This window comes from Sciurus carolinensis, chromosome 4 (assembly GCF_902686445.1).
Source record: "Sciurus carolinensis chromosome 4, mSciCar1.2, whole genome shotgun sequence".
In the NCBI taxonomy this organism is placed as follows: domain Eukaryota; kingdom Metazoa; phylum Chordata; class Mammalia; order Rodentia; family Sciuridae; genus Sciurus; species Sciurus carolinensis.
In genome coordinates this window covers 153,099,795-153,126,427 of record NC_062216.1, presented here as the reverse complement: position 1 = coordinate 153,126,427, position 26,633 = coordinate 153,099,795, and the positions used below count along the sequence as shown (strand labels likewise).

Genomic DNA, 26,633 nt, shown 5'->3' with positions numbered 1-26,633 from the left:
GCCTGCTGTCTGTGGACTGAGACCTTTGAAATCATGAGCCCCCAAATAAACTTTTCCTCCTCTACAATTTTGTGCTGGTCATATGATTTAGTCACAGCAGCAAAAATACTGACTAAAACAAATACTAAAACCCAATTTTACACTCAGAAGTATTTCTTTGGTAATTTTAAATAATTCTTTTCTTGATGACAAAAGCACCATAAAAATGTTTTAATTTATTTATCATGAAAGAATTTTAATCAGATTGTTTATTAGGACTATAAGGATCCTATTCTAAAATACTAGGTAGTTGCTGAAATTTTTAACTTCACAAATTTGCTTTGAAAATCATAAAAAGAATGAGCAGACTTTTAAAATTAATCCTACCAGCTGCTTTTTATTTTAGGTGTAGCATTACTAGTGTAGCAATTTTTAAGGTCCACATTAAACTAAAAACTGAACATTTTTTTAAATCATATATTTGCTAGGACATAAGCTGCACTCTCTTCAAAAACAAGAAGTATGAGAAAGTAAAATTAAGATATAAGGAGTCAGGGTAAGATCTTCATTCCCTTCCCACTCTTGCCTCCTTCCCTCTTCCCTTTGAAGCACAGGCAGGAAGTATTTGGAAAATGAGAAAAAAGACTGTGAAGTCGGTCCTTATACTCAAAAGAGGTTTTTCCAAAGAACTTATCTATCTAAATTTCAGAAGCTCTTAGCCTCCTCTGATACACATAACAAGGGTTATCTGTCCATCTTCCAAAGTAAACAGAACCTTCTGCAGACTGCAAAGGCCCCTGGCTGCATCCCTGAATTTCAGAATGTCTTGCATTTCAGATAAAAGCTCCTTTCTTCTTCAGTGAAGTCAAACCAAAATCCTGGGACACACAAGCACTCCTCTTCTGTAGGCTTCATCTTATTTCTTGCTTCTTTAGATGAAATATTTTACATCATGTAACAGAAAAACTTAATTTAAAGTTAAGGTAACTTAAGGCGACCATTTGAAGACTGGCTGCACACAGACCTGCTGGTAATATGATCTTACCAACAACAGGAGACTCAGTTTCCCTATCTGTAAGACTCCTTCAGTTAAAGGAGAAAACTGGGGAATGTGCCACCAGGGGAAAAGGGCTTAGCCAGCCAAGCAGAAATGGTCTTGTGATATTGAATCACATTCATGCTATTTTCCTATCTGTGAGCTTGATGAATATAATGAATAACTGCACATTTTTATTTCCTGGGATGGCCATGCTACTATAGAAAACACACATCAAGTGTTACCTGAAAGAGTAATGCAGACAAAATACAGCAGTTGATTCTCTTGTTAACATTCAGGGTCTTAATAAACCTAAGCAAGAATAAGAAAAAACAATTAGAAGACAATTCTCCAAAATATTTTGATATAAATATATGTCTTTAGACATGTATCTAGGACACAGAAAATAGAAGGAAAAAAAAAAAAAAAAGCCACAAGAAAATGTAAGAAAAATACAAAGAAGAAAATAAAAAATTAATCGTAATTTTATCACCTAAACATGATTTCTGGTAACATTTTAGTTTCCTTCTAGATTTTTCTATATTGGCTATATACAGGGAAATATAAATGCTTGCATATTAAGACTAAAATTATAAAATACAGTGCTAGTTTATTCACAAATTTTCCATTCACAGACATAATAGATTACATTATTTTTAAAATTTTAATATTTTATTATATGCATGTATTATAATATAAAAATATTAATTGTATTTGGTTTTCTCCAGTGATAAGGTGAATATTGTTGTAACTATATTTTTGAGCATGTATCCTATTAATTTCTCTAGATAAACCCTTCAAAGTGGAATCTGGGGGTAGAAAACAAGGTAACAAGACTTTTAATGAGTATGGTTAAATAACCATAATTTGTTATAGCCATAATAAATATGATTATTTAACCCCAAATTAAAACAACATATTTTCTTACCAGTGATCTATTATGGAGTGCACATTAAGTCTCTCCACCAAAAATGAAGATAATATTTCCATTTACTATTGTCCCTTTTGATGCCCCTAAGAACACTGTGAGTTTCCTTTACATGGGTCTTGAAATACGCATTTGCAGCTGTAAACCACATTGCCTTATCCTGAATCTTACTTAGATAAAACCCGTCAGTCTCACTGTATTAATGACATTGTCCATCTGAGCTCGATTTCTCTGTATAGATATTTGACTGTCGTATTTTGCAGTGAGAAGAGTTTAGTCTACTCAAGAGTCTGGGAGAACAACTCAAGCCCCTGTGGACTCCAGTTTGTGGAAGTCAGACCTCCAGCTGGGTAAACAGGAAATGACTTTCTGCTGGTTGAAATCACTAGGTGATAACTTCAGACACAGAGCTGAGATGCCTCTGGCAAGAAAGCCAGAGCTGTTCCTTTCCAAGTTGTGACCTTCCTCCCTTTGGCTTTTCTAGTCTCAACCACCAAGCTCTACTGTCACAAGTGGTGTGTGTGTGTGTGTGTGTGTGTGTGTGTGTGTGTCTTTCTGTCTGTGTGTCTATCTGCCTAAGGATAGGTTCCTTTTCAGGAGCACAAAAAAAACTTGATTGAAGTTTAAAAGATCTTTCATGGGTAATGCTTTTTTAAAGTGGCAATTTCTTATTTCCCCTGCCTAAAGATACTACTCTTTTGAAAATATCAAAAACTAATTTGGAAAGATTATTGTTTCAGTTTGCTGTAATACAGGTTCAAAATAGAATAGGTTTTTGCCCACCTCGCCTTCTAGGTGAGCTAAAGAAGAACCTGGAGAGGTGTACTTCTACTACTTCTTTAATTTTTACATTTTTCTCATTGGCCAAATATTCAAGGTATATGTGAGTGGTAACTATTCAGCATTGTGACTGACATCCACATACATTATGCGAGACATCCTGAACAATGGCCCTCAATAATATCCATGTCCTACGCCCTGGAACCTGTGAATATGTCACCTTACATCCAGAAAAAGACTTTGCAGATGTGATTGAATTAATGACTTTGAGATGGGACAACTGTCCTGGATTTTAGTCAGGTAGATCAGAGTCAGAGAAGGAGATGTGGGGGTGGAAGTGGAGCTTCTAGAGAGCTAAAAAATAAGAGAGTGAGAGTGACAGAGAAAGAGGGAGGGTTACTGGTCTTGAAGATAGACAGGACTTTGACTGTGGAATGCAGGAGGACCCCAAAGCTAAAAAAGGACAGGAACAGATTCTTCCCTGGATCCTCCAGAGTAAACACATCCCTGTCAATGCCTTGATTTTAATACTTCTGAACTTCATAACTGTAAGATAATAAATTTATGTATGTGCTGAGGGTGTAGCTCAGCAGTAGTGCTAACCCAGCTTGTGTGAGGCCCTGAGTTCCATCCCAGCACTGCGAAACAACAAAAAACTTTAAGTCACTAAGTTTGTAGCAATTTGTCACAGCAGGAACAGAAAATTAATCCTACTGCATTATGGGCTAAACAGTATCCCATTACAATTTGTGTATCGACATCTTAACCTCCAGTAACCTCAGAATGTGACTGTACTTGGAGACAGGGTCTCCAGAAAGGTACTTAAGTTAAAAGTGGATCATATGAGTGGAACTTGATCTAATATGATTGGTGTCTGCATAAGAAAAAGAGATTAGGACACAGACCAATACAGAGGAAAGACCATAGGCAGACACAGCAAGAAAATGGCTCTTTAAAAACCAAGGAGAGAGGCCTCAGAGGAAACCAATCAGACAACACTTTGATCCCAGACATCCAAACTCCTGAACATGAGGTGATGCATTTCTGTTGCTTATGCCCAGTCTGTGGCAAGCCACGCAAACTATCAGTGTACGTCATGTAATTTTCACCATAGCCATGTATAGAAGAGGACACTGAGGCTGAGAGAGAATGAGTAACATGCCAAGGGTACAGGATATGATGACATTCTTGAACCTTCCCACATCAGCCACACTTCATGCATTATTCTTACCTCTGAGGCAACTATTCCTTCACTCACTTCTTCAACAGGTAGTCACTGAATGCCAGGTATGTGGGATACCTCACACAGTGACTAAAGCAAATCCCTAAGTGCATGTGCTGCTCCTAGTTAGGGCTGGGAAGTGTCACAGGAGAAGATGGTCAAAAGTAATAAACATTACCAGTGAGTAATCTGTATCGCCCTGCAAGGCGTGGACATAACTGTCCAAGATCCCAGTGTGTATGAGGCAGGCACTGGCCATGGTACACGTGGGTAATGCACAAATGGTGGCTAGGATGTGGGTCATTCCAACCTCATACTCACTGTGCTATCTTTGCTGATATGACTGCACCTTGCAGACACCCCCAAATGCCAACTTTTGACAGAAATTCCTCACTGTAGTCTTTGAAGGCTGAAGATGAATAACCGTTGGGGGCACTGGTAGAGGAGGGGCCAAATTCTTTCCATGTATGTAGCACATCTGATTTTCTGAATATGTCATCAAGAGCTTCACACCAGCACTTAAAAGCAGCCCTAAAAAAAAAAAAAAAAAAAAAAAAAACCAGCATCAAGTGGTGTGTTTTCCAAGACTGATTAATCAAGCCCACCTTCCAAAAGGAAAAGTGAATAGGGTGAAAAACTTTTCAACGAAGACATTAGAAAATAAATCCATACCATTTATTGCTTATAACAGTTTCTCTCAAGTAGCATTTGATGAATCAAATGAAGCAATGTAGTATCACTGTACAACTAAAATTTATGGAAGACAATATTTCTTCATAATTATCAAAATCTTTTGCAAATAAACAAAAAGTTAGCCCTTGTCATACTGACTCCTAAAAATCTACCTTTTCTTTTCTGCAAAGATGAGAAGATTCCCAAGTGTATGCAATGCCTGAACTTTAAGACTTCTTTGATTGCTGGCTTGGAGAACATCTGTATTTTTAATCAAATAAAAGAATAAATGTCAGTTGCAAGAGAAATATTTGCTTTTTATTTGCAAGAATATTTTAAACTGCATTATGCCTTACCCGTGTAGATTGCAATAAGAAAGCTTCAAGTTAATAGTGCTTTCAAATGTCACACTATATATATATACCCAGAGAGAGCAAACGATGTTTTATTTGAACACAAAGGAACAGGAGATTGGGAAACTCCATGGTGAAGGAGGGCTGAAGTCAGACAGGGAGAGATGGTGAAAAGGGAGAAAGGTATAGACGCATGGGATGATGGGTATGACTGGACAGTTTTCTTGAGAGGATAAGCTGGGAGCCTGAGGAGAGAGATAGGGTCTGGTTTGGGAGGCCCCTGAACGCCATGTGCTAAAATGTGGAGGCTGCCTGATAGCAACCAGAGAGGCCCAAACAGTTTGCTTTGAGCAGAGACGTGACAAGATCATAGTGAAGCAAAATTTTCCTTTTACCTAAACCAGAAAATACATCTTCAGTATCATGCAAATTTGTTTGTTTGATTCTTAATAAATGCATGCATTCAGGAAGTTAGGAGGTCAACTGACTTGGCACTGGTTCCTCATGTGGACAGTACTGTCTTGGAGGGCATTTTAGAAATTTAAGGAAGGGTTTTATTAGTTCTCACATTGGGGCATTTTCTGATATTTTATAGGTGAGAATCAGAGATTCTGAATGGTCAGTAACGTGCAGAAACTTCCCTGAAGTAAAGAAAAAGGTACAAAAAAATTTCAAACTAATTCAGTCTAATATCTAACTTCATTTTACACATGAAAGGGTATTTTTGTGTGATTTCAAACACCCTAAAATTTTCAGAAATGCAACCAATGTAGTACTTTGTTTTATTCAGAACTTTATCAACACCTATTTGCCACTTTAGAAAATCATGTCCCCTAACTTAATAATGCTGATAGTACTTAAGTCACCAATACAACACACCTGCTTATGTCTGTAGCTGTCATATCATAGTGAATGCACATAGAGGACAGAAGTATCTGACTACCTCTTCATGCCGTCTAATGCCTGAGCATTTACATGCTCACACATGAATTCTTTTATTATAAGGCAATTTTGCTTAATTTATCTTTTATATTTATGAGGTACAAGCAAGAAATAAGGATAGGTATAAAGAATAATCATGGGGTAAGGAAAAGCAACTGTAACTTGAAATCTAAAAACTTTCATAAGCACCACACCTGTAATCCCAGCTACTCAGGAGGCTGAGGTAGAAGGATCACAAGGCCAGCCTCAGCAACTTTACAAAACCCCATTTCAAAATTTAAAATCTTAGAATATAGCTCAGTAGAAAAGCACTTCCAGGCTCAAGCCCCAGTACCACAAAAAAATAAAAAATAAAGAAAAGCAGCAGCTCCTTATGTTAGGGGTACATTCCACACATTATCTGCTGACTGAATGATGTCAAACATAGAGATCCTAAAGAGAACAAGACCACTGTGACCCGCACTGTGCTCCAGGGTTAAGAGAACTGAGCTCCTCAGGCTGACATTATCCCCACATACTTCTCACGATCAGTATTTACAAAGTTTTCTTTAAAAAAAGTTTCCAACAGTCTGACTTGAGCCCTGATCATTTTCAGAGGTGATCTGATATGGTTATTATTCCACACTTGAACATTAAACATTGAATTATGGTTATTCCCCTTCAGAACCAATTTATTTCCCCATCCAACATTTCATCTGTCCAAGCCCTTTTCATTCAGGTTGTTGATGTTCCATCAGACCTTGTATGAAAATACTGCAGGTGGTATAAACTATGGGTATAAAAGATGGTTAATAATCATAATCAGGGAGAATATATTGAAATGTCTTTTAACACAGAGTTAAAAAGAAGAGCCCAAGACCCCAAATGCATGTCTTACTCTCCGGCACCTGCACCCCTTCCTTTGACAGTGTGTGTCCTGCTTTATCGATGTGTTCCTGAATAAATATTGCTTTCCTGAATAAATCTTTGTTGGTGCCTTTTTGACGGATCCTGAAATTCCTTTCTGCAGCCTACGTCAAGAGCCAGCCAGGGCTCAGCTGAGGTCCTCTTTCTCCTTTCTGGGGGACTTCCTCTAACCCCTAACTGGTGATATTTAAAGCTCCATGAAGGTTTTTTGTTTTGTCTTTTGGGGTTTTTTGGTTTTTTGGTTGTTGTTATTAGAAATGCATATGTTGAAAGAATGTGATGAATATAAATTTTACTTCAGTAAAATATAAGGAGAGAGAATTATAAAATGCCAATTACCAAAAGAGGCAAATTGGGTCTACAATATGGGTTGAGAATATATCACTGAATTTGTAGAAAAGCTAAAAAGGGAAAATAAAACCAGCTGGGACCAAGCAAAAACACATATCAGTGTTCCCTCCCCACAAGGGGTTCACAGTTCCTGTTGAAGAGGGATGGGCAAAAGGGCAGCCTAGAATCTCACAAGGATGACAACCAGGCTGGGAAAGTGGGTCGCAAGAGGGGACTAAAAGTATCTTCTGTATCCAGACTGTTCTGTCATGGCCTACGATGGTGTGATAAATGGACTCCACATTCCAGAGAGTTCATTCTAAAGGTAACATTTCAGGACCAGATGCAATCTCAATGTTAATTCAGAAGGTTACAGAGAAGATGAATACATAGTGGGTTAGCCTTACCAATAGTCTGGTGAAAAGAAGAAATGACCAGTCCTAGCTGTGAATAGGAAAGTTTGCTTTTCTCCACTGAACTAAAAACTCTGAAGTGCTCCTGAGAAAGATTAGGAGGTGTTGACATGTGCATCTCTTCTGCTCCCAGACAAAATTCCACCTTTCCAGAAATGATTCTTAAATTGGTGATTCCGTCTTTATCTCCTAAATTTGTGGAAACAAAATTTAAAGATTTTAAAAGTAAGGGAAGTGATGGGGAGGGAAAGGGTAGAAAAAACAGAAAGGAAAGAAAAGATTTTGCCTACAGCTGGGAATTATTTGCCGTTTGAAGGACACTTTTTCCCTAAACTTGGTATCCAGGATCATCTCTAAAGACCCCCCCCCCCCCCGCCACCGTGTGGGGATGGGCCCTATACCCTTGTTATTTCATAAAGAGCACTACAAAGGGCCAATTAGCCAGGAAGCTAACGTTGAGATCATGCTTTGGGGAGTTGGGGGAAGTTACACAGTTTGAGTTCGTCTTTTTTTTAATAGTTTCAGACAGTAAGATGTTCGTTTGCTCCTGGGGCAGAAACCTCTGGGATAGAGTCAACTCATACATAGTTCTGGCCTAAGAAAGAAAAAAAAAAAAATGGGAAAGAACCTCTCTCTTTTTAAGATCAGAAAGCACACGGGGAAAAGAAAAGAAAAAACATGCCAGGGAAATAGTCAAAGTAGCAGAGAGAGAAGCTAATATGGATTTTGAAGTCCACAGCCTGAGGACTAGGGATAAACTACTGAGAATATTTTGGTACCAGGTGAGATTCAGGGTGAATTAACCAGAATCATTGTTAGGAATGTATTTCCTTTTTAACTCCATGTCTTACCCATTGTTAATGTATAGAGTAACTGAGAGGAGGTAACGGCAATCTAGAGAGTTAGTCTAACATAAGGTGAGTCTACAGACAAAACCAAACACTTGGCATATTTATTGAAAGTGCTTTTGGGGGACAAAGGGGTGGCCAACAACATAACAAACAAATCAGCAAAAATGTAAATAAATAAAACTCTGTATGTGGTTGTAAAAACAACTGACCAAATGTCTAAAAGGTAAGTTCAGTGGAAATTAGCATCTTATTTAAGGGGTGTAAATTAAATTTATTTTAATTACTTCAGAATATAATTACTGTGAGCTTATTCTAAATACTTGGATAAATCTGAGCAGCAAAGAGCATAAATATAGGTCAGAGTTTTTAAAGTTTTGAAATAACCTAAGTATAGATAATTCAGGATTTTTTTCTCAGCCTCAATTTGACACAGTTCTTTGAGTTTACCGCTTACCCACTCAAAGCCCCGCCTTGATTGAATCTACAAATTGACAAATGTTGATAAGGAAGAAAACAAATAAATGTAATATAACCAACAATAGTGACTATCTGGTTCTAAGCTAAAAGAAAACTCTAAGATCAAAATTTATAGAATTAGTAAGAAGTCTTGAAGATGCTTATTTTAAAATGTACCCATGTCTTCAAAATTAGTAAAGTGGTGCTTGGTTAAAGGTTCTAGTTAATTCACTATGCCTAGCCCATCCACCAATGCAAGCAGATATGAACACAGTCTCACATGGAAAAGATAACTGTGAGAACATCAATGTACAGAATCAAACGATTAATGAATATTATTTTCACAGGAAGTTGGGTAGTTTCACAGAAAGTCTAAAAGCAGGTGAGTGAGAAAGAGTGAGAAAGAAGTGTAGGAGGAAAGATGGTAAGATCCACTAGACAAGAGGGAGACGGGAAAGGCAGCCAGGGTGGGCAGGTCAGTGGGGAAGGGGTTTGCAGGATGGTAGCCCTACACAAACAGATCCGGGGACATGAAACAACCAATTACCTTGTGTCTGTGCCAGAAATAATGAAAGCAACTTTCTGCTGTGTCGGATTGATCTGTTATGGTATTTGGATTTTTCCAGGGTCTCTCTAAAGCATCTCAAAGTGTCTGTCACATCCACGGGCACGCAGATAATCTGTTTGGCTCTGCTGTATTCTGGAAGGAAAGGGAAGGGAACATTGGGGATGAAATGCCACACAGAGCCAACTAGAAGCAAATGAGGCTCTAACTTCTTGGTCCCAACCCGAAGCCACTAAATTCAAAGTCCCCAGATCTGCAACATTCAGGTCATTTTTTTTTTCTTTTGGTATCTTTGAAAATTCTTTTTTTAAAAAAGAAACTTAGGAAAGTTCTGATTCTTATGAAATGCAAATAACTTTGGATCTTGTCAGTTTCCTTATGAAGCCTCCTACTTTATCTTTCGCTGATCATAAAAAATGAAATAATCTACTCCTTTTTAGCAAACTTCTTCAAAGCAAAGGTACCTTGGGAAAGAGACGAAAGGAGGAAACAAAGAATCCTAGAGACAGGCAACTGCTCTCTGAAGGGAAGGAAAGACAGGTTCCTAAGACATGAGGGTGCAAAGGACAGGTGCCCGGGGGGTGGTGGGTGGGTCTAGAACCAACCAGTGGTCTCAAAAGTGTCAGGAAGAGGAGATGGTGGGAGAGAGTTGCTTTGTGGTCTCTGGAGAGTGAGGGGTGGTCCTGGAAATTAGGCTCCAGGTTTGCTGCATACACCAAAAAGCAGGAGAGAAAGGAATCACCAGTTTCAGGATTAGAATAACAAAGAATACGAGGAAGGTGCCTGGTAAAACCTAAGGTCTTGACAGGCAGAACTTACTATGTAACAGAGCTACAGGAGGTCGAGGGACATAGTCTTTGTCCTCAAGAAACTCACATTGCAGTTGAAGAGATGGGGCATTCCAGCACTGGAGTATTAAAGTCACATTTTCAGGGAATATCGGGCTACATGGTAAAATGAAGGAAAGATAGAAGAGAGAAAGCAGCATTGCCCAGAGAGACTGAAGAAAAAAGACTGTGAGAAAGTAGGTACGTCCCAATGGCACAGAACTAGCTTGTGCCAGGAGAGGAATAGGAGGAGCAGTAGGAGGAGTGGGGAAGACTGGGGCACAGTGAGTCGACACAGCCAGTCCTGCTGAACGCAGCAGGGTCTGCCCAAGTCCTGATGCCCTCACTAAGTGGACTCTATTCTTCTCAATGGAAAGTACAACTCTGATAGAGATGGGTATTTTAGGAAGAGTTGGCCAACTGCCACAAAAACATTGGCTGGCCAAAGAAAGACACTGGTGGTCGAGAAAACACTAAGCTACAACACAGGTGCCATGTGATTTAACTGGACCAAGGTTGGTAGCAATGGAAACGAGGGAGGCGTACTGGGGACATGCCAGCAGCCAAAGCAATAGGTAATGTAAACTGGCTTTGTAGTAAAGAAAGAAGCAGGGAAGTCACCTCTTCCCCCATCCTTTCAGGACCAATGACTTACCCACCCCACTGAAAGAAAGGACTGAAGGAATCCAAGGAGCTTGTCCATCAGTCCCCATGGCCAATCCGCCCAGGCCCTGCACCTGCCCACGTGCTCCTCAAGGACACACTCTGGCAATTCTCATCCGCCCACCAAACCATCAGTTTCCTCTCTGATGAATCATTCCCTACAGCACAATTTGCTGTGTTATTTCTCCTATCTTTTAAAAAAAGGGGGGGAGGGGAGAAAAAAAAACAATCAAAACAAAATAAAAAATCTCTCTCTCGACTCTAGTGTCCCCTCAGGTTAGCATTCTATTCCCCTGTTCCTCTTTACACCAAAACTCCTCAAGTCACTGTCTATGCTTAGTGTTACTTACCATCTCTTGAACTCACTCAAAGCAGGTCTCTCCCCCTCTGACTAAAAGGTTCTTCTCCACCTTCACCGATCACTCCTTGATCAGCTTTGCTAGTTCATCCTCATCAGCCTAACTTCTTAACATGGGGACCCCAGGGCTCAGTCCTTAGACTGCCTTTCTTTTCTTCTTAATTTACACTCACCCCCTTAAGGATCTTACCTAGTCTCATGGTTTTAAATATCATTCATGAGTTGGTGGTTCCCAAAGTCTGGCCCCAAGTCCCCTGAAATCCAGACTATCCTGTTGTCTACTCTGCTGTGTGTCCAGCAGACTACTCAATCCTAACATGCTCCTGATTTCCTAATCTCCCCCAACCCCCCGCACCAAACATGCTCCTTCCCGAGTCTTTCCCCATCTCATTAAAAGATGGCTTCATCTTTCCAGTTGCTCAAGCCAAAAATTAGAATCATCTTGACTTCTCCTTTCACGTCCCAAATCAAATCCAAATCCTACAGAATCTTCCTTCAGAAATATCTAGAATCCCACTGTCTCTTACAAACTCCACTCTCGACTCCACCCTATGGTCTTGGCATTAGTGGTTCACTTTGATTTAGAACATTCTTCCCCCAGATGCTTTCCTTCCTTCCTTCAGGTTATTACCTAACTGCTAACATCTTTTAAAAAAAAAAAAAAAAAAAAATATATATATATATATATATATATATATATATTGTAGTTGTAGGTGGACATAATACCTTTTATTTTACTTTTATGTGGTGCTGAGGATCAAATCCAGGGCCTCATGCCTGCTAGGCGAGCACTCTACCACTGAGCCACAACCCAGCCCCTAATTGCTAACTTCTGATTACCCTATAAAAGCCGTAGTCCCCCCTCATCCTGATGCCTCTGATCTTGGAAGCTCTCATTATCTTCTGACACACTGTGTTTTACTTGTTTGCTGGCTATTTCCCTACGCCAGACTGAAAAGTACATGAGGACCAATGGATTTTTCCCCATTTTTCCACTGCTACATCCTCAGCACCTACAACAGTACCTATAACCATAAATATTTGTTAAATAATGAATGACTGTAGGTTTTCAAAGCTAAGTGGCTGAAATAAGCTTTATTAATCATCTCATCTTCTGACCTCCCTCAGTTCCCCTCTCCTTTAAGCCCTGCCGGGTCCCACACAATCCCCCTACTCCTTGCACCCCTACCCTTTTGCACAACACCCTGAGAATTATAGATTTCTGCTCTGTTTTTCTGTTTTTCAAATTGTAGGCATTCACAAGATTGGAATTTTGTCTTTTTTTCCTTAGAGAAAAGAAAATTTAACAGTATCTTAGTTCAGGTTTCTGTAATACATTACCATAACCCACATGGTTTAAGAACAACCAAAAATTACTTTTCACAGATCTAGAGGCTGGGAAATCTTAGACCAAGGTGCCAACATGGCTGGGTTCTAGTGAAGTCCCTCTCCCTTGCTTGCAGCTGGTTCTCCTCCCATGGTGCCTCTCACATAGCAGAAAGGGGCCTAGAGCTGCCTTGTGCTCTTTTATAAGGGCACCAATCCCATCTGTGAGGACTCCACCCTCATGATCTAACCATCGCCTAAGGCCCCGCCTCCTAACAATACATCACTTTAGTTAGGGTTGTATGAATTGAGGAACCACAGACATTCGGCCTTGAGCAGGGAGCTACAGGAAAGGAGGAAGACTGGAAAACCTCACATGTTAATGAGACAGTTACTTTCTCCAGCTTTAAATATTGTTTTAACCTACATGTGAAGCATCTAGCATAGTGTCTGCCATGGAACAAAACATTCAAAAGATGGAGGCTCACGTTGTGACTGCTAGTCATACATTTTTTAAATATAGTCATGTGCCACATAATGATGTTGCAATCATTGATGGCTCACATGTGTGACGATGGTCCCACAAGATTATATCACCTACTGACTCATAGTTCTTAGTTCGCGTAAGCGCACTCTGCTGTTCATTCAACAATGAGGTTATGAGGGGATGTATTTCTCCCTGCCTTTGAGCAATGCGTGACTCCACATTTTGAGCACTTACAAGTACTAGGCAGGCACTGAGAAAACACAAGCAAACACAACAGACATGACCCCTGCTCTCATAAAGCTTACATTTTAGAATAAAACCTGGAAATGTTATTTTTAATAATAAAAATAGTCTGAAGAAAATTCTCCAGATACTTCTGTATCAAATATCTGCCTATAACTCCTCTTTTTTCGCTAAACTATATTTCCCTTTTTTCAAATCCTAGCACACCTTTTCTCTTGAAGTCTAAGTAGGGTTCTGTCAGGGGTCAGGATGTTGTCTACACAAGACAAGTGGTATAAAGCATCAGGAGCTCAGAGCTTCTCTCTGAAAATGCCCACAGATAGATAATTCAACAAGCTATTCCAAAGGCACCAGTAGCACCTCCACAGTTTGAAATAGGTAAGAAGGATGAAGACAAAGAGGAAAAGGAAGGAATTACTATGTTTTTCATTACTATGGAATTTCTATGTTTTTCACCAATGTAGAAACAAAAGCTGAAATATCAATGATTTCTGAGGGCTGGGCCTACCAGGGCAGGAAACCAGGGAGTGATCTGAAATTTGGGGCTGCTTTCCACACACTTGGTCACTTCAATGATCAAAGGTGCTAATAAACATACCTGCCAAAAAGTTGAAATTTTTAACATTTTATCCTTTCAGAGAACTTAAATACTGATAAGGTCAAAATTCAAGAAAGAGACTCCAGGTGGAATACAAAAACAGTTACAATAAAAAGCATATCCAGGTTTATCTGCCCTGTGGAGCTTAACAAGCAGGCAAGTTACTCATCCATACAGGAATAATCTATAAAACGTGGTACTCTCACTTCTCCAAATCCTACAGAGAGGATACCAAATTACATATGCATTATTAAATAGTTGAAGGGAGAATAGAATGCTGTTAAATAATGAGAACACCAAATGTTCCTAGCCACTGGGGCATTACAATATCTGTTGTGAAGAATTGAATGTATCAAGCATTACCACCAAATGCTGTTATGACAAAAGAAAATCTATGAGGTTCTAAGGCAGCGAGCTAATGTGGAAATCATCATGAGTACAGTCAGTCTTCTAAAAGAATTGCAAACACATCATGGTGACATACATAAGACCCAACACACTTATAAACATGTTAATGGTCTGAGTTCAGTATACTGAGAAAAATTCAGCATCCTAATAATTTGCTAAATAAACTCAAAAGCACAGGCCAAAAGATGTTTCCAGTTACAGAGGTCCTAGAGTCTTATAAAGAGTTGTAAGTTGGAAGCCAAGTTCAATGTAAAATGTATAATTAGAACACAGGGTCATCTGAACATTACTATGCTATCACAATAAGTTAGAATAAATTGTCTGCCCCATATGACCACTAAAATACAGCAAATTACTTCTTGAATGCTATACATTGAGAGAGGATTCTAACTTGAAAGGACTAATGATAAATGGACCTGGTAACTCAGAGGATCACTCATGAGTGAAGCAATTAGATAGACCAGAGTTTGAATCACAGACCTACTGTTTATTTTTCTCATCTGCAATATGAGCAAAATAATACCTACCTCCTAAGACTGTAAAAATTAAAGAATCTAAATATAGTTCCAGCTTGATATTAAATTGCTCTTATAATATTTCAGATTCTTATCTCCTCAAATGTTTCTACTCTAATCAAAACTCACACAGGCTACACTTCCCCCAGAGTTGAGAATAACTCAAAGGATGACTGCATACTGATTGCAGTCTGTCCCACCACTGCACCCTGCCTGACAAGATGTAGCTCTAATGAAAGGCAAGCAAAGCTTTTGTGACACAGGGTATTCATCAACAATTAAAAAAAAAAAAAAAAAAAAAAAGTCACTAGTGCACAAGGCTAGAATTTTGCTAGGTATGTTTCTCTTATTCCTTTGCTGCTAGTCACCATTTTGATAACGACCATTTTGATGCATTTTCTCACATTAGTAGCAACCCTCTCAGGGATGGAAGGCATAAAAATTATATATTATATTTGAGTTCGGATTCAAAAGCAGGGGAACTCTCAGGTTTTTATAGCAAGATCAAAACAAGAACACACCCAGCACCACACTCTGATCAAAACTAGGACTGACCACAGAAGATAGTCCTCCCATTGGTAATGTGATTGATCACTGGCAGTATAAGCTACCGAGCTTATGGTCACCAGCTGCACTCAACTGGACTGTCTACATAGCTCTCTGATCCTTCTCCCTTCCCTTCTGTTTCCCTCAGTGGTCAGTCTACTTTTTCACATTAAGAACCTCCCACCCTGGCAACCTTGGCTATGTTCTCAACTCCCTGCTTCATTAAGAAAATCCCCAGCCCCCATGGGCAAACCTTCAACTTCTACCCTTACTACCTACAAGCCTTCTGCCCTCAGGTCCTTCTCTCATCCTTCCTCTGTGCCTTAATGGAAGCATCCCACCCTTCTGTCTGCATCCCACATCTTGCCTTGTTTCTCCTCGAGGTCCTTGCTCTATCAAAAATCTTCCTAAGTTTGCCCTCTCTGGCTACTGGCTCTTTCCATTTAATATATAAATATGCTCCTTTCCTCCATTAAAAATACAAATGCACAGCCTCCTGGATCCCCTAGCCCTGCATTTTTTCTAGTCCCTCCCCTTATCACTGTTAAGCTTCCTGGAAGGCAATCTCAATGACTCAATGAACCTCTGCAGGTACAGCCTGCCACTGCCACATCCACCACTCAGGACACTCCCACCTACCACCCCAACATTTCTGAGGTCACAGTCATTCATTGAGCAAAAGAGACTGAGTTCCTGCTATGCATGAGACACTGAAGAAGGTATTCAGACTATACCAGTGACCAAAGCAATGATCCCTGCCCTCATACAGCTTACATCTTCACAGGAGAAACAGACTAGAAACCAATAAATACAACAAAAAATCCTGAATTATATAGCATGATACTACAGCAAAGGAAAGTATAGCAAGAAGGGAATTGGCAGGAAGTAGGAAGGGTGAAATTTCAAATAGAATGGTCAGGTTAAGCCTGTTGAAAAAGGAGATGAATGCAAGGAGTTTATATATAGTCAGATATCTGGGTGGTGGGGAGAGCATTCAGGAAGGGGAAACAGCAAAGTGTGGGTGTCACAGCACAAAGGCAAGTGACAGTGGCCACCCACCTGCCCAATGCAGTAAGACTGTCGGTCCCCATCTTAAACAGCCTCTCTGCCTGTTGACTGCTTCCTCCTCCTTAAAGCCCTCACTGCCTTGGCCTTGCTAGTATCACTCTCTTCTCGTCATGTCTCCACCTCTTTCACAAACAGCTCTTCCTGTTTGCCCCCATGACCATCATTAATTCTCTTCACATATCCTCTGCCTCTTCATTCTGAGTACAGAGTCAGGACATGCCTCCCTACCCTTTTGTGGTGGAGTGTGGTCATGCAACTTTGGGCAATGAAATGTCAGCAGACATGACATATGTCGATTTCTAGTAGCAGCTCTAAGAGCCAATGCATGATTTTTTTTTTTCTTGCCTGAAAAACAGAAACAATACACCTAGCTCATTAGTTGGCTATAAGCTAATATTCACGAAGCCTTTGTAAGAGTACCTGATGTGCAGTGCAAGATTATAATTCTTTATTGGGATTGTCATAATAAGTAACAAAAAAATCCATGTAAAGCCCTTAGCATAAAGCATATACCTGGGTGAGCTGTGCCCGGAACCCCTCACCACAGCCTCTGGGTGGAGCTCCCACGAGAGCAGCGTCAGAGTTCTGTTTCCTGACTGGGACACTCATGTAAGCTGTGTCAGGGTGAACGTTCCATCACCATGGGCAGCGCCCAGTTCTCAGCCTTGCTGAACACAGTAGCATGGGCCAAAGACAGTCTTTCCTTTGTGAGACTTGGGGGCTCTTTGTTAGGGCTCTATAGCCCCATACTATTTTGACTGACACAGCTTCCTAAATGTTAGTGCTGCTCAGGAGGCCATCCTCAGGTCTACACTCCACATAACCCACTCCGGGTGACTCATCAAAACCCCTGACTTCAATCACCACCAATATATTGATGACTTAAATACAGATCTCCAACTCAGTCTCTTCCAAGAGCCCCATTAGTATACCCAACCACATCCTGGAGAGCTCTGCTCAGTTACCATCCAGGCAAAGGGGTAGCTCCAAAGTAGCTTTTCCTCTGCCTGCAGTTTCCCTCTCTGAGCAAAGGCATCTTCAGTCTAGCCACCCAAGCCAGAGATCAAGACAACTGGAACTCCTCCCTCTTGACTCATCCCCAATACCTAGTCGGTACAGAGCACAGTCCTATGGTCTTCCTCCCCATTTCTTTCACTTCTGTTCTCCCTTCTACTCTGTCCAATTCCAGGTCTTCATCATGTCCACTTGAATACACAAGTTAAGTGTGGCTGATCTACTTCCACGTAGCTTATCAGTTGACTTCCCACGTTACTGCCAACCCTTTCAAGAATGTGAATATGAACTTTCCTTCTTTAAATCCTTTTAACTAGCTCCCCTCAGCTCTCCAAAACTGCATCTCTTTAACCTGCTAAGACACTTTATCTCCTAATTCCTGCCAACATTTCTAACCTCAGCTTTCTGCCTTTTTGCAGTCTCTCAAAAGCAGATACTAGCTGTTCACTATTATGGCCTGTAGCAGTAGCAAGAATAATATTACAGATCTTATCACTCTCTATATAACCTCTGGTTTATTTATTGATCTTCTTCAATACACTCTAAACTCCTAGATAATACATACATAGTCTCATTCATCTCCATATCTTCAGTACCTAGTACAGCACTTAACACATAGTAGATACTCAGTAAATATTTGCTAAATGACTGAATGCTTGGCTGACTGACTCAATAAATGAATGAATGATTGACTACACACATACACATGTACGTACATAAAATAGGAGGTAAATAAATGAAAGATTTCTAATACTTCAAAGACTTACATTTTCTTCCAAAACCAGAAACAGACAAATGAAAAATGCAACACAGAGCAGGTATCATTTCCATTTCACCTTATTCTGTAGGCTCATTCCTTCAAGTTTCACTGCCAAAAACATTCTGCAAGGGCTTATCAGCTAAATGCAAACAAGTCATGATGTTCCCACATCTTCGGTGCTCTAGTTAAAAGACCAGGAACTTAACAGATTTAAGCCAGCAGAACAATCTATATTGACCATGGCAAAGGAAATTATGGAAGTCAAGACAGAACAAAGAATATAGAAAAAGGTCAAATGCAAGAGTTCCCAAGTGAGACAAAAACAGCAGAAAATGTGCAAAATAGCCTTTCTCCATCTCTTTTTTCCCCCATCAATCTCCCTTTTCTTTCACTTCTTTAGCTTACAGAAAAGGTTAAACTTAAAAAATGTGCTTTAATTCCCCTATCTGACATTTATAGCAATATAAAATGGTAAATATCAAATGGATTTTTTTTCAAATAAACTGGCAAAAGAGATTCTTACAGACATCCTAATTATGGAAAATCTGACATGGAGAACACATGGCAAACCCTGATTTAAAGAAAAGAGAGGTTCAAGCTAAAATTGATTCTGACCTGAAGAGATAAGCACTTTTAGGAAATCTGTACAGTCCCCTGTATCTATTGTTTTACTGATTGAAGGATCAATCTTGAGCTGCTTCCCAATGAAATTTCGGCAGGTAATCTTTAAGAAGAAGAACAAAAACAAATATGAATTAATCAAGTACTCATAGTTAAAAATGTGGTTTACTTGAAATGTTTATCTCAGTTTTCACTTGTCAAAATAAAAGACACAAAACAATGCTACAAAGAAAAGTTGACAGAATAGCATTCATTCAAGAGAACTTCAGGGGAAAATATGGCTAAATCATTTTTCATATTTCTTTTGTACAGCACAGCTGGAGTAGCACATTAGGCAAATTATGTAGAGCAATTAGAATATGGTTTTATGATATTCTATGAATTTACTAGTCTAAATATATCTTCCATTATGTAAGTTGAAATATATTTAAAATATCAGCTGCTTTTCCAGTAGCAGATTTTTCCAGCCTACTCATAATTAATGCAATTTTAACTTCCCAGAAGTTTTTCAAAATTAATTTCTCTGTATTATTTTGACAATTTATTTTCTGATAGATATTTGAGTCCTCAAATTAAAAAATATCTGAAAACAGGTAATTCTTAGACAGAAGGAAATTCTTTTAATGAATCTTGGATTTATTCTTCTGTTTTTTCACTCCCATTGTGTGATCTAACCTATCACTCAAAATACAGCCCTCCTTGAACCCCAGCCTAATGTAGACGTTTCTTCTTTATTGTCCCTTGTGTGTATTTCCATAATGAGATGCAAACAGTCTAATAAAATGCAAATGGCCGCCCACAGTCTAATAAGGACACACAGGACCTGGTTCTCCCTACCCCGCTCCACCTTCATTAAACAGATCTTTATTGAACATTTATTATGTGCCAAACACTGTTTCAAGCTGAAGGGATAATATAGCAGAGAACAAAATGAACAGAAATTATTAGTCCTAAGAAACTTATTCCGGTGGGAAAAGAGAGGATATAAACAAAAGAGTGAAGTACATCGTATAGCAGGTTAAAGAGTTATAACTGCAATTGAGAGAAATGGAGAAAAGCAGCACATAATTTTAAATACAGTGGGGTAAGGAAAGGCCTCAAAAGAGAAGGGAACATTCAGCAAAAACTGGAAAATGGTTAGGGGAAAATCAATGTGAACTTCTAGAGATAAGTATTCCAAGAGGAGCAACAGTAAATGCAAAGACCCTGAGGCAGGCATGTCTTAAAGAGCAGTGCAGTTAAAATTTTGCTGGGGAATAATAGGAAATAAGTTACTAGAGATCACGGAGGACAGGGGGGAAATTATGTAGGACAAGTTATATTAAGGCCATGGTAAGATTTTCACTTACTCTGAGTCAGATGGGAAGCCACAATAGAAGAGTAAGCAGAACGTGTGACCTGTCTGACTTGGGTTTTTAAAAGGTTATTCTGTCTGCTGCATTCAGGGTAGATCATAGGCTAGAAGTAGGGTTATAGAGTAATGAGAAAGTCACTGCATTAACCCAAGCAGATATAACAATGAGCCGGGCATGGTGGCACCTGCATGTCATCTCAGCAGATCTGGAGGCCGAGGCAGGAGGATCCCAAGTTCAAAGACAGTCTCAGCAAGTTAGCTAGGCCCTAATCAACTTAGTGAGACCCTGGCTCAAAATAAAAATAAAAAGGACTGAGGATGTGGCTCAGTGGTTAAGCGCCCCTGGGTTTAATCCCATATCTATGACAAAAATTAGATCAGAGAAGGAATAGTAGAGGTAGTAAATTGTCAGATTCTGACTGTATTTTGAGGACAGAAGATTTGAAAACCAATTTGCAGTGGGATATGAAAGCAAGAGAGAAGTCAGGGACTCCTCCAAGGCATCTGACCTGAGCAGCTAGGACAGGTTATCATGGATGGAGGAAGACTTGGCAGAACAGGTCTGATTGAGAAGTGTATTAAACATCTAAGAGATGCTGTTGATATTAAGGTAGTGTGATGGGTTTGGGCAGAACTTTAAATTTTTTTTCCATGTTTTTTATTAGTGCATTAGAGTTTACATAATGCTGGGATTTGTCGTTACATATCCATACATGCACACAATATAACAATATAATTTGGTCAAAATCACTCCCCAGTATTTCCTCTTTCCCTCCTTTCCTGCCTCCCCCTAAGTTCCTTTCCTCTGTTCTACTGACCTCCCTTCTAATTTCATGAGACGCCACACACACACTTTTCTTTTCCTTTTTCCTCTTTAGTTCCCACATATAAGAGAAAACATATGACCATTGACCTTCTAAGTTTGGCTTATTCCAATTAACATAATAGTCTCAAGTTCCATCCATTTTCCTGCAAATGCCACAGTGTGATGGTTTTATTGTGGATCAACTGGTTAGAGATAAACTATGAGGGGAAATAAAGGAAGGCATCCTTTCTGTAGTATATCTACACTTCATCCCAGTTCTTCAATCAAATACCTAGGTGCTTCTGTGAAGGGATTCTGCAGACTCTAAAATACCTCATTAACTGACTTTAGGGAGATTATCCTTGCTGGGCCTGACTTAATCCAATCAGCCTTTGACATGCCAGCTGTCACCAGGACTCTAAACACCAAATAGCAACAGGACCCACAACTCTTCTCTCTTCACAGACTGTCTGTGAATAACAGCATCTGCCCGTGCCTATGGGGTTCCCTCCTGTTCAGGATCCTGATGGCCTACTCTATGGATTTTGGACCTGCTTAGCCAGCCTCCACAATCATATAAGCCCATCCCATATAATAAATCCAGAGAGATCTATCTACTAGTTCTGCTTCTCTGGTTGAACCTTTCTGATAGAGGCACTTAGACATATCAATATAAAATTCAGGAGAAAGGTCTAGAGTTGCAATGTAATTTCAATAGTCATCATCATAAAAATGTACTTAAAAGCCACAGGCAGAACTAACTTCCTGAGGGACAGTGTGTGGATAGAGATGACAGGAGGTCTGGGAACAGTCTCGTGCACACTACATAAAGACATAGGGAAGAAGAAGAGGTAACAAAGCAGATCCAGAAGGGGCGGCCCCTCCTCTGGCCCTGTCCATTGTCTGCTCCCTCCCAGTCAGCAAGCCTCCTTCTGTCCCCTCTCAGGGCCCTTGCCCTTGTTCTTCCCTGGGCTGCAAAGATCTTTCCCTAGATCATTGTGTGGCTGGCCTCTTCCCATTAAATGTCACCATCTCATAGAGGTCTTATTGATCTCCCTTGCTTAAGTTTCCACCTCCCACTCCAGCCATTCTCTATTGACCTGTGTTATTTTCTTCAGAGAACTTACAATGATCTCAGATCTGTTTAGCTGCCTACATGTTTGATATCTGGCCCCATCTCTACTCCTCAGAAACTGAACTCCATGAAGCAGGAATTCAGACTGTATTCTCCCCACATAGAAAATGCAGGTAAACGAATGGAGCTGGAGAATATCATGCTAAGTGAAATAAACCAATCTCAAAAAACCAAAGGTCGAATGTTTTAACTGATATACAGATGCTTATTCACAATAAGGTGGGGGAGGGAAGAACAGAGACACTTTGGATTAGGTAGAGGGGAATGAAGGGAGGGGAGGGGGTGTGGGGTAAGAAGGACTGTAGAATGAATCAGACATTATTACCCCATGCACGTATGTGACTACACGACCTGTGTGATTCTGTATCAGGCACAACCAGAAGAATAAGAAGTTATACTCCATATATGTATGATGTGTCAAAATGCATTCTACTGTCATGTAAAATTAGAAGAAATTAAAAAAAAAAAAAAAAAGACTATGCAGGAGGCAAGGTTCCTACTGGGCCAGAAGGAAATTTTGTGAGAAGCAGAAAAAGGAGTCCTTGCTGGAGGAAGGACACAGTATGAGCCCACGGACAGGTATGGACATAAAAGACAAGATTCCAGCCCCATGTAGGCCAGGGTCTCTCAGCAGGACACACACTGTACACCTGTATGCAGTGGTTCTGATTAGGTAGTCAATACATATTTGTTAAATTAGTTAGACAATCGACTTCTGTTTCCTCCATCTGATTCCAACTGTACATGACGTCCATGGGCCTTGGACATTTTTGCCTGCATGTGCCCATTCCTCCATTTTAAAAAAACACTAAAAATTAACCTGTAATTCTGGTGGCTCAGGAGTCTGAGGTAGGAGGATCATGAGTTCAAAGCCAGCCTCAGCAACTTAGCAAGGCCCTAAACAACTCAGTAAGACTCTGTCTCTAAATAAAATGCAAAAAAAAAGGCCAGGGGTGTGGTTCAGTGGTTAAGCATCCCTGGGTTTAATCCCTGGTACCAAACCAAAAAAAACCTAAAAATTATATTTTATGATTGTGTTGGTTTAAGTACAAAAATACTAACAATAGAAATTAAAACATTTTCCTTGATCTTAATGTTACTTTTTTCTTATTTTTAAAGAAATCAAAACATTTAGTGGGCCCCTAAAAATATCATGGGCTCTAGACACTGTCCCATAGTGCCTAACAGATAGATCAACCATGACCTGCATATAAGCTTCTCACGAACATGGACTTAATTTCTGTTTACCCTCTACCTGGAAAATATTGGTACCTGGTTTTCAATAATATTTATTGATTTGAATAATAAATGCTTAAGTGAAAATAAAACTTATCTGGTTCCTAAATCTCTCTCTTCTATGTAGGTACTAATTTAAAAAAATCACAATTATAGGAATAATATGGCATAACTTACCTTCTCTCCATATTCAGCCTCATACCTTGCACAAGACTGCTGGGTAATATCTGGGCCCTTGAACCTTTGTATTCTCAGAAGCAACTGGCGCTGTGCATATACCAGAAGTGGTGTCACCTGCTCTGTGTACCTCTCACTAGACAGAAGTAAAAAATACATTAAAAAGCAAATGTTAGTTAAAATACTTTTTCTCCAATGCACTCTGTTACTTTTCATTGCCCCTACAGCAGTACTTACTGTGAAATTATGTTGAAATGAATGGCAAGTGACACTAGTGTTTCCCATTTTTCCACTTGATATAAAACTTCCAGAGATTTTAATACAAAGTCATGGATCCATTTCAGGTCAACCACATTTACATCATCCAAAGGATGCTCAAAAGAAAGGCTAGAGCCACCATTATCATATTTAATATTCCCATAACAGCTTGGAACAATGAACTCTCCTTTGTCTTCAATGAACTGCAAGTAGAAAATAATAACAATAATAATAATAAAGAAAAAATAAAAAGGGTTGGGGATGTAGCTCAGCAATAGAGCACCCCTGGGTTCAATCTCCACTAACATGGAAAAAAATAAACTGCAAGTAACACATTGAAAAAAATTGTGCAATTTCAGATTTTACTACATTTTTTTCTGTGAAATGAAATTGATAATATAATGTGAAAAGAACCTAATAGAAAAGAAAATTATTTTCTGTTTAATTTTTCATACTTTATTCATTGTATCAATAGGTTAAGAAAGTAAAATTTTCCCAGGTACTGATTTATAGATAGTTTATAAATGGAATCAAAATATTCAGTTTCACAAACAGTAACATTCAGTGATCTCTTTAAATGCAATTTTAATCTTTATTTTAAACTGAGGTCAATAATTTAATGCAATAAGCTAACTATACACAAAACCTGTATATTCTGAACTACAAAAGTGTTTTCTGTAGATACATATAGTTTTAGTCAACTACACATTTCCACGAGTACTTATAAATAGGTTAATAAAAACACTACTCCAAATGTTTATCCTGCCATTAATTCATTAAACATTGCCTGCCTTTACATGACCATACTTGAATTACTTACTGGGTTTTAATGACTACACGTACATTAAAGTACCTTAAAAATTATGCAGTTCCTTCTGACTTTTGACTATCTAAAGGATGAAGTAGTATTTATGTATTAGGTATATTTGTGCCATTATAAGCTATACTAGAACTGCTTAACATGAAATCTAAATGTCATTTTAACTATGACAGTTGAGATATTACATATTCTGAAGTTTTTAGACAACTGGTCTGAGAGGTTGTAAAGATAGTGAACTGGTTTGTGTTTCTTTTAGATGATATTTGAAACTACAGGTCTTTCTAAGAATGTTTATGTGTCTTAAAAGATAATTTGTTTTAATATTCTTTTCTAAAGAGTGATTTTTTTATTTTATTTTTTTAGAAACTTAAAGTTTCACGTTGATGCTTCCATGTTGAAAGGACTTTTTGATTTAAAATCTTTTGGGAGTTACATTACTTTTTAAGTTTTAAAATTCATTTTCCCAAACATCTACTTTCAGCAGCAGGAAAAGAAAATTTTAAATGTTCTTATTATGCAAATAAAAGCTTGATAATTTGAATTGGTGGTAATATCCAATATGCGCAATATGCAATATGTGCTATATATAGTTCAAGATAGTCAATAGATACATGTCTACTGAACTAGTGAAACACGATTAGTGCAACTGAAACAATTTTATATAGATACAGCTTATAGTTAAGTAGTCATATATAGCTAATGTTTACTATGTTAGATGACATAGTTTGAGGTCTACACTTCTTGGTATACAGTCACCATCCACTTAATTAAGGATATTAAACCAATATGGTAAAACTCTAGGAAGAAAAAGTTTTAGTATAGACAAATAATAAAGTTTTATCCATTGATTTGCAAAATGTTATATATAATTCCTTGATGTAAAGGTTAAACCTATAGAAAAGGAAATCTTCTAGAAGGCACTCGTTTTGTCTAAAACAAGGAGTTGCTATTTTAACTACAATATTGGGTTCATTTCCCATTAACTCCTGATGTATTTGCGTATTTCTCTGAAAATTCTTTAGGCAAAGTAAACAAAGCTTCTTATATCCATTTAAGGACCAAGCAATAACCCAAAATGGTTGAGTAAATCAAGCCTAGGTGCTTCTGTCCTAGCAACACCATTAAGAGGAACCCAGGCAAAAGTAGCAAAAAGTAAATAATGATAGTAAAAATCTTGTACAAGTTTCATTAGATATATTCTTAGATATTTGAAATTTTGGGTGATATTATAAATGGCATTATTCTAAAATTTTTATTTTCAAGTTGTTTTCTGCTAGTATATAGAAGTACAATTTATTTTTATATATTGAACTTATATCCTACTACTTTGTTTATTAGTTCTAATAATTGCTTTGTAGAGTCCTGGGAAGTTAGAGTTCTCTACGTTAAAAAAAAAAAGTATCATGTCCACAAATAAAAACATTTTCATGTATTCCTTTCTAATCTGTGCTCCTTTAGTTTCTTTATTCTATCTTATTGCACTGGCCAGGATCTCTAACATGATGTTTGATAAAAGTGAAATAAGCAGACATCCTCATTCAATTCAAAATCTTAGGGAGAAACATGCAATATCTTACCATTAAGCATGATATTATCTGTAAACACTATCTTTATCAGGTTGAGAAAGATATTTTCTACTCCTAATTTGCTGAGAGCTTTTGACACACTGAACTTTCTAAATGCTTGTATTGCACCTATTTCAATAGCCATATTATTTTTTCCTCTATTTTGTAAAATATGGTAAAATACATTGATTTATTTTTAAATATTAACCATACATTTCCAGAATACACCCTACTTTATCATCATTTGCATATTTTGATATTTGTACATATCATTATTTGCACACTTCACATATTGTTGGAATTGGTTTGCTAACATTTAATTAAAGAGTTATTTTACCTGTTCATGAGGGATAATGATTTATACTTTTCTTCTTGATGTATTATCAAGATTAACTTGGCTTTATATGGAATAAAAT

At 38.5% G+C, this 26,633-nt stretch overlaps 1 protein-coding gene across 1 annotated transcript in view; it reads right to left on the bottom strand.

Moving 5' to 3' along the window:
• The window catches only part of Cfap54 (cilia and flagella associated protein 54), a 315,326-nt gene that overhangs the window by 144,385 nt on the left and 144,308 nt on the right, over window positions 1-26,633 (bottom strand). The window contains exons 37-44 of the mRNA XM_047551199.1: window positions 23,812-24,035; window positions 23,575-23,710; window positions 18,862-18,970; window positions 9,416-9,568; window positions 7,556-7,750; window positions 4,791-4,878; window positions 4,267-4,476; window positions 1,261-1,327 (exon numbers count right to left, since the gene is read on the bottom strand). Of these exons, the coding sequence (XP_047407155.1) occupies window positions 1,261-1,327; window positions 4,267-4,476; window positions 4,791-4,878; window positions 7,556-7,750; window positions 9,416-9,568; window positions 18,862-18,970; window positions 23,575-23,710; window positions 23,812-24,035 (1,182 nt within the window). The remainder of the gene's footprint in view (window positions 1-1,260; window positions 1,328-4,266; window positions 4,477-4,790; window positions 4,879-7,555; window positions 7,751-9,415; window positions 9,569-18,861; window positions 18,971-23,574; window positions 23,711-23,811; window positions 24,036-26,633) is intronic.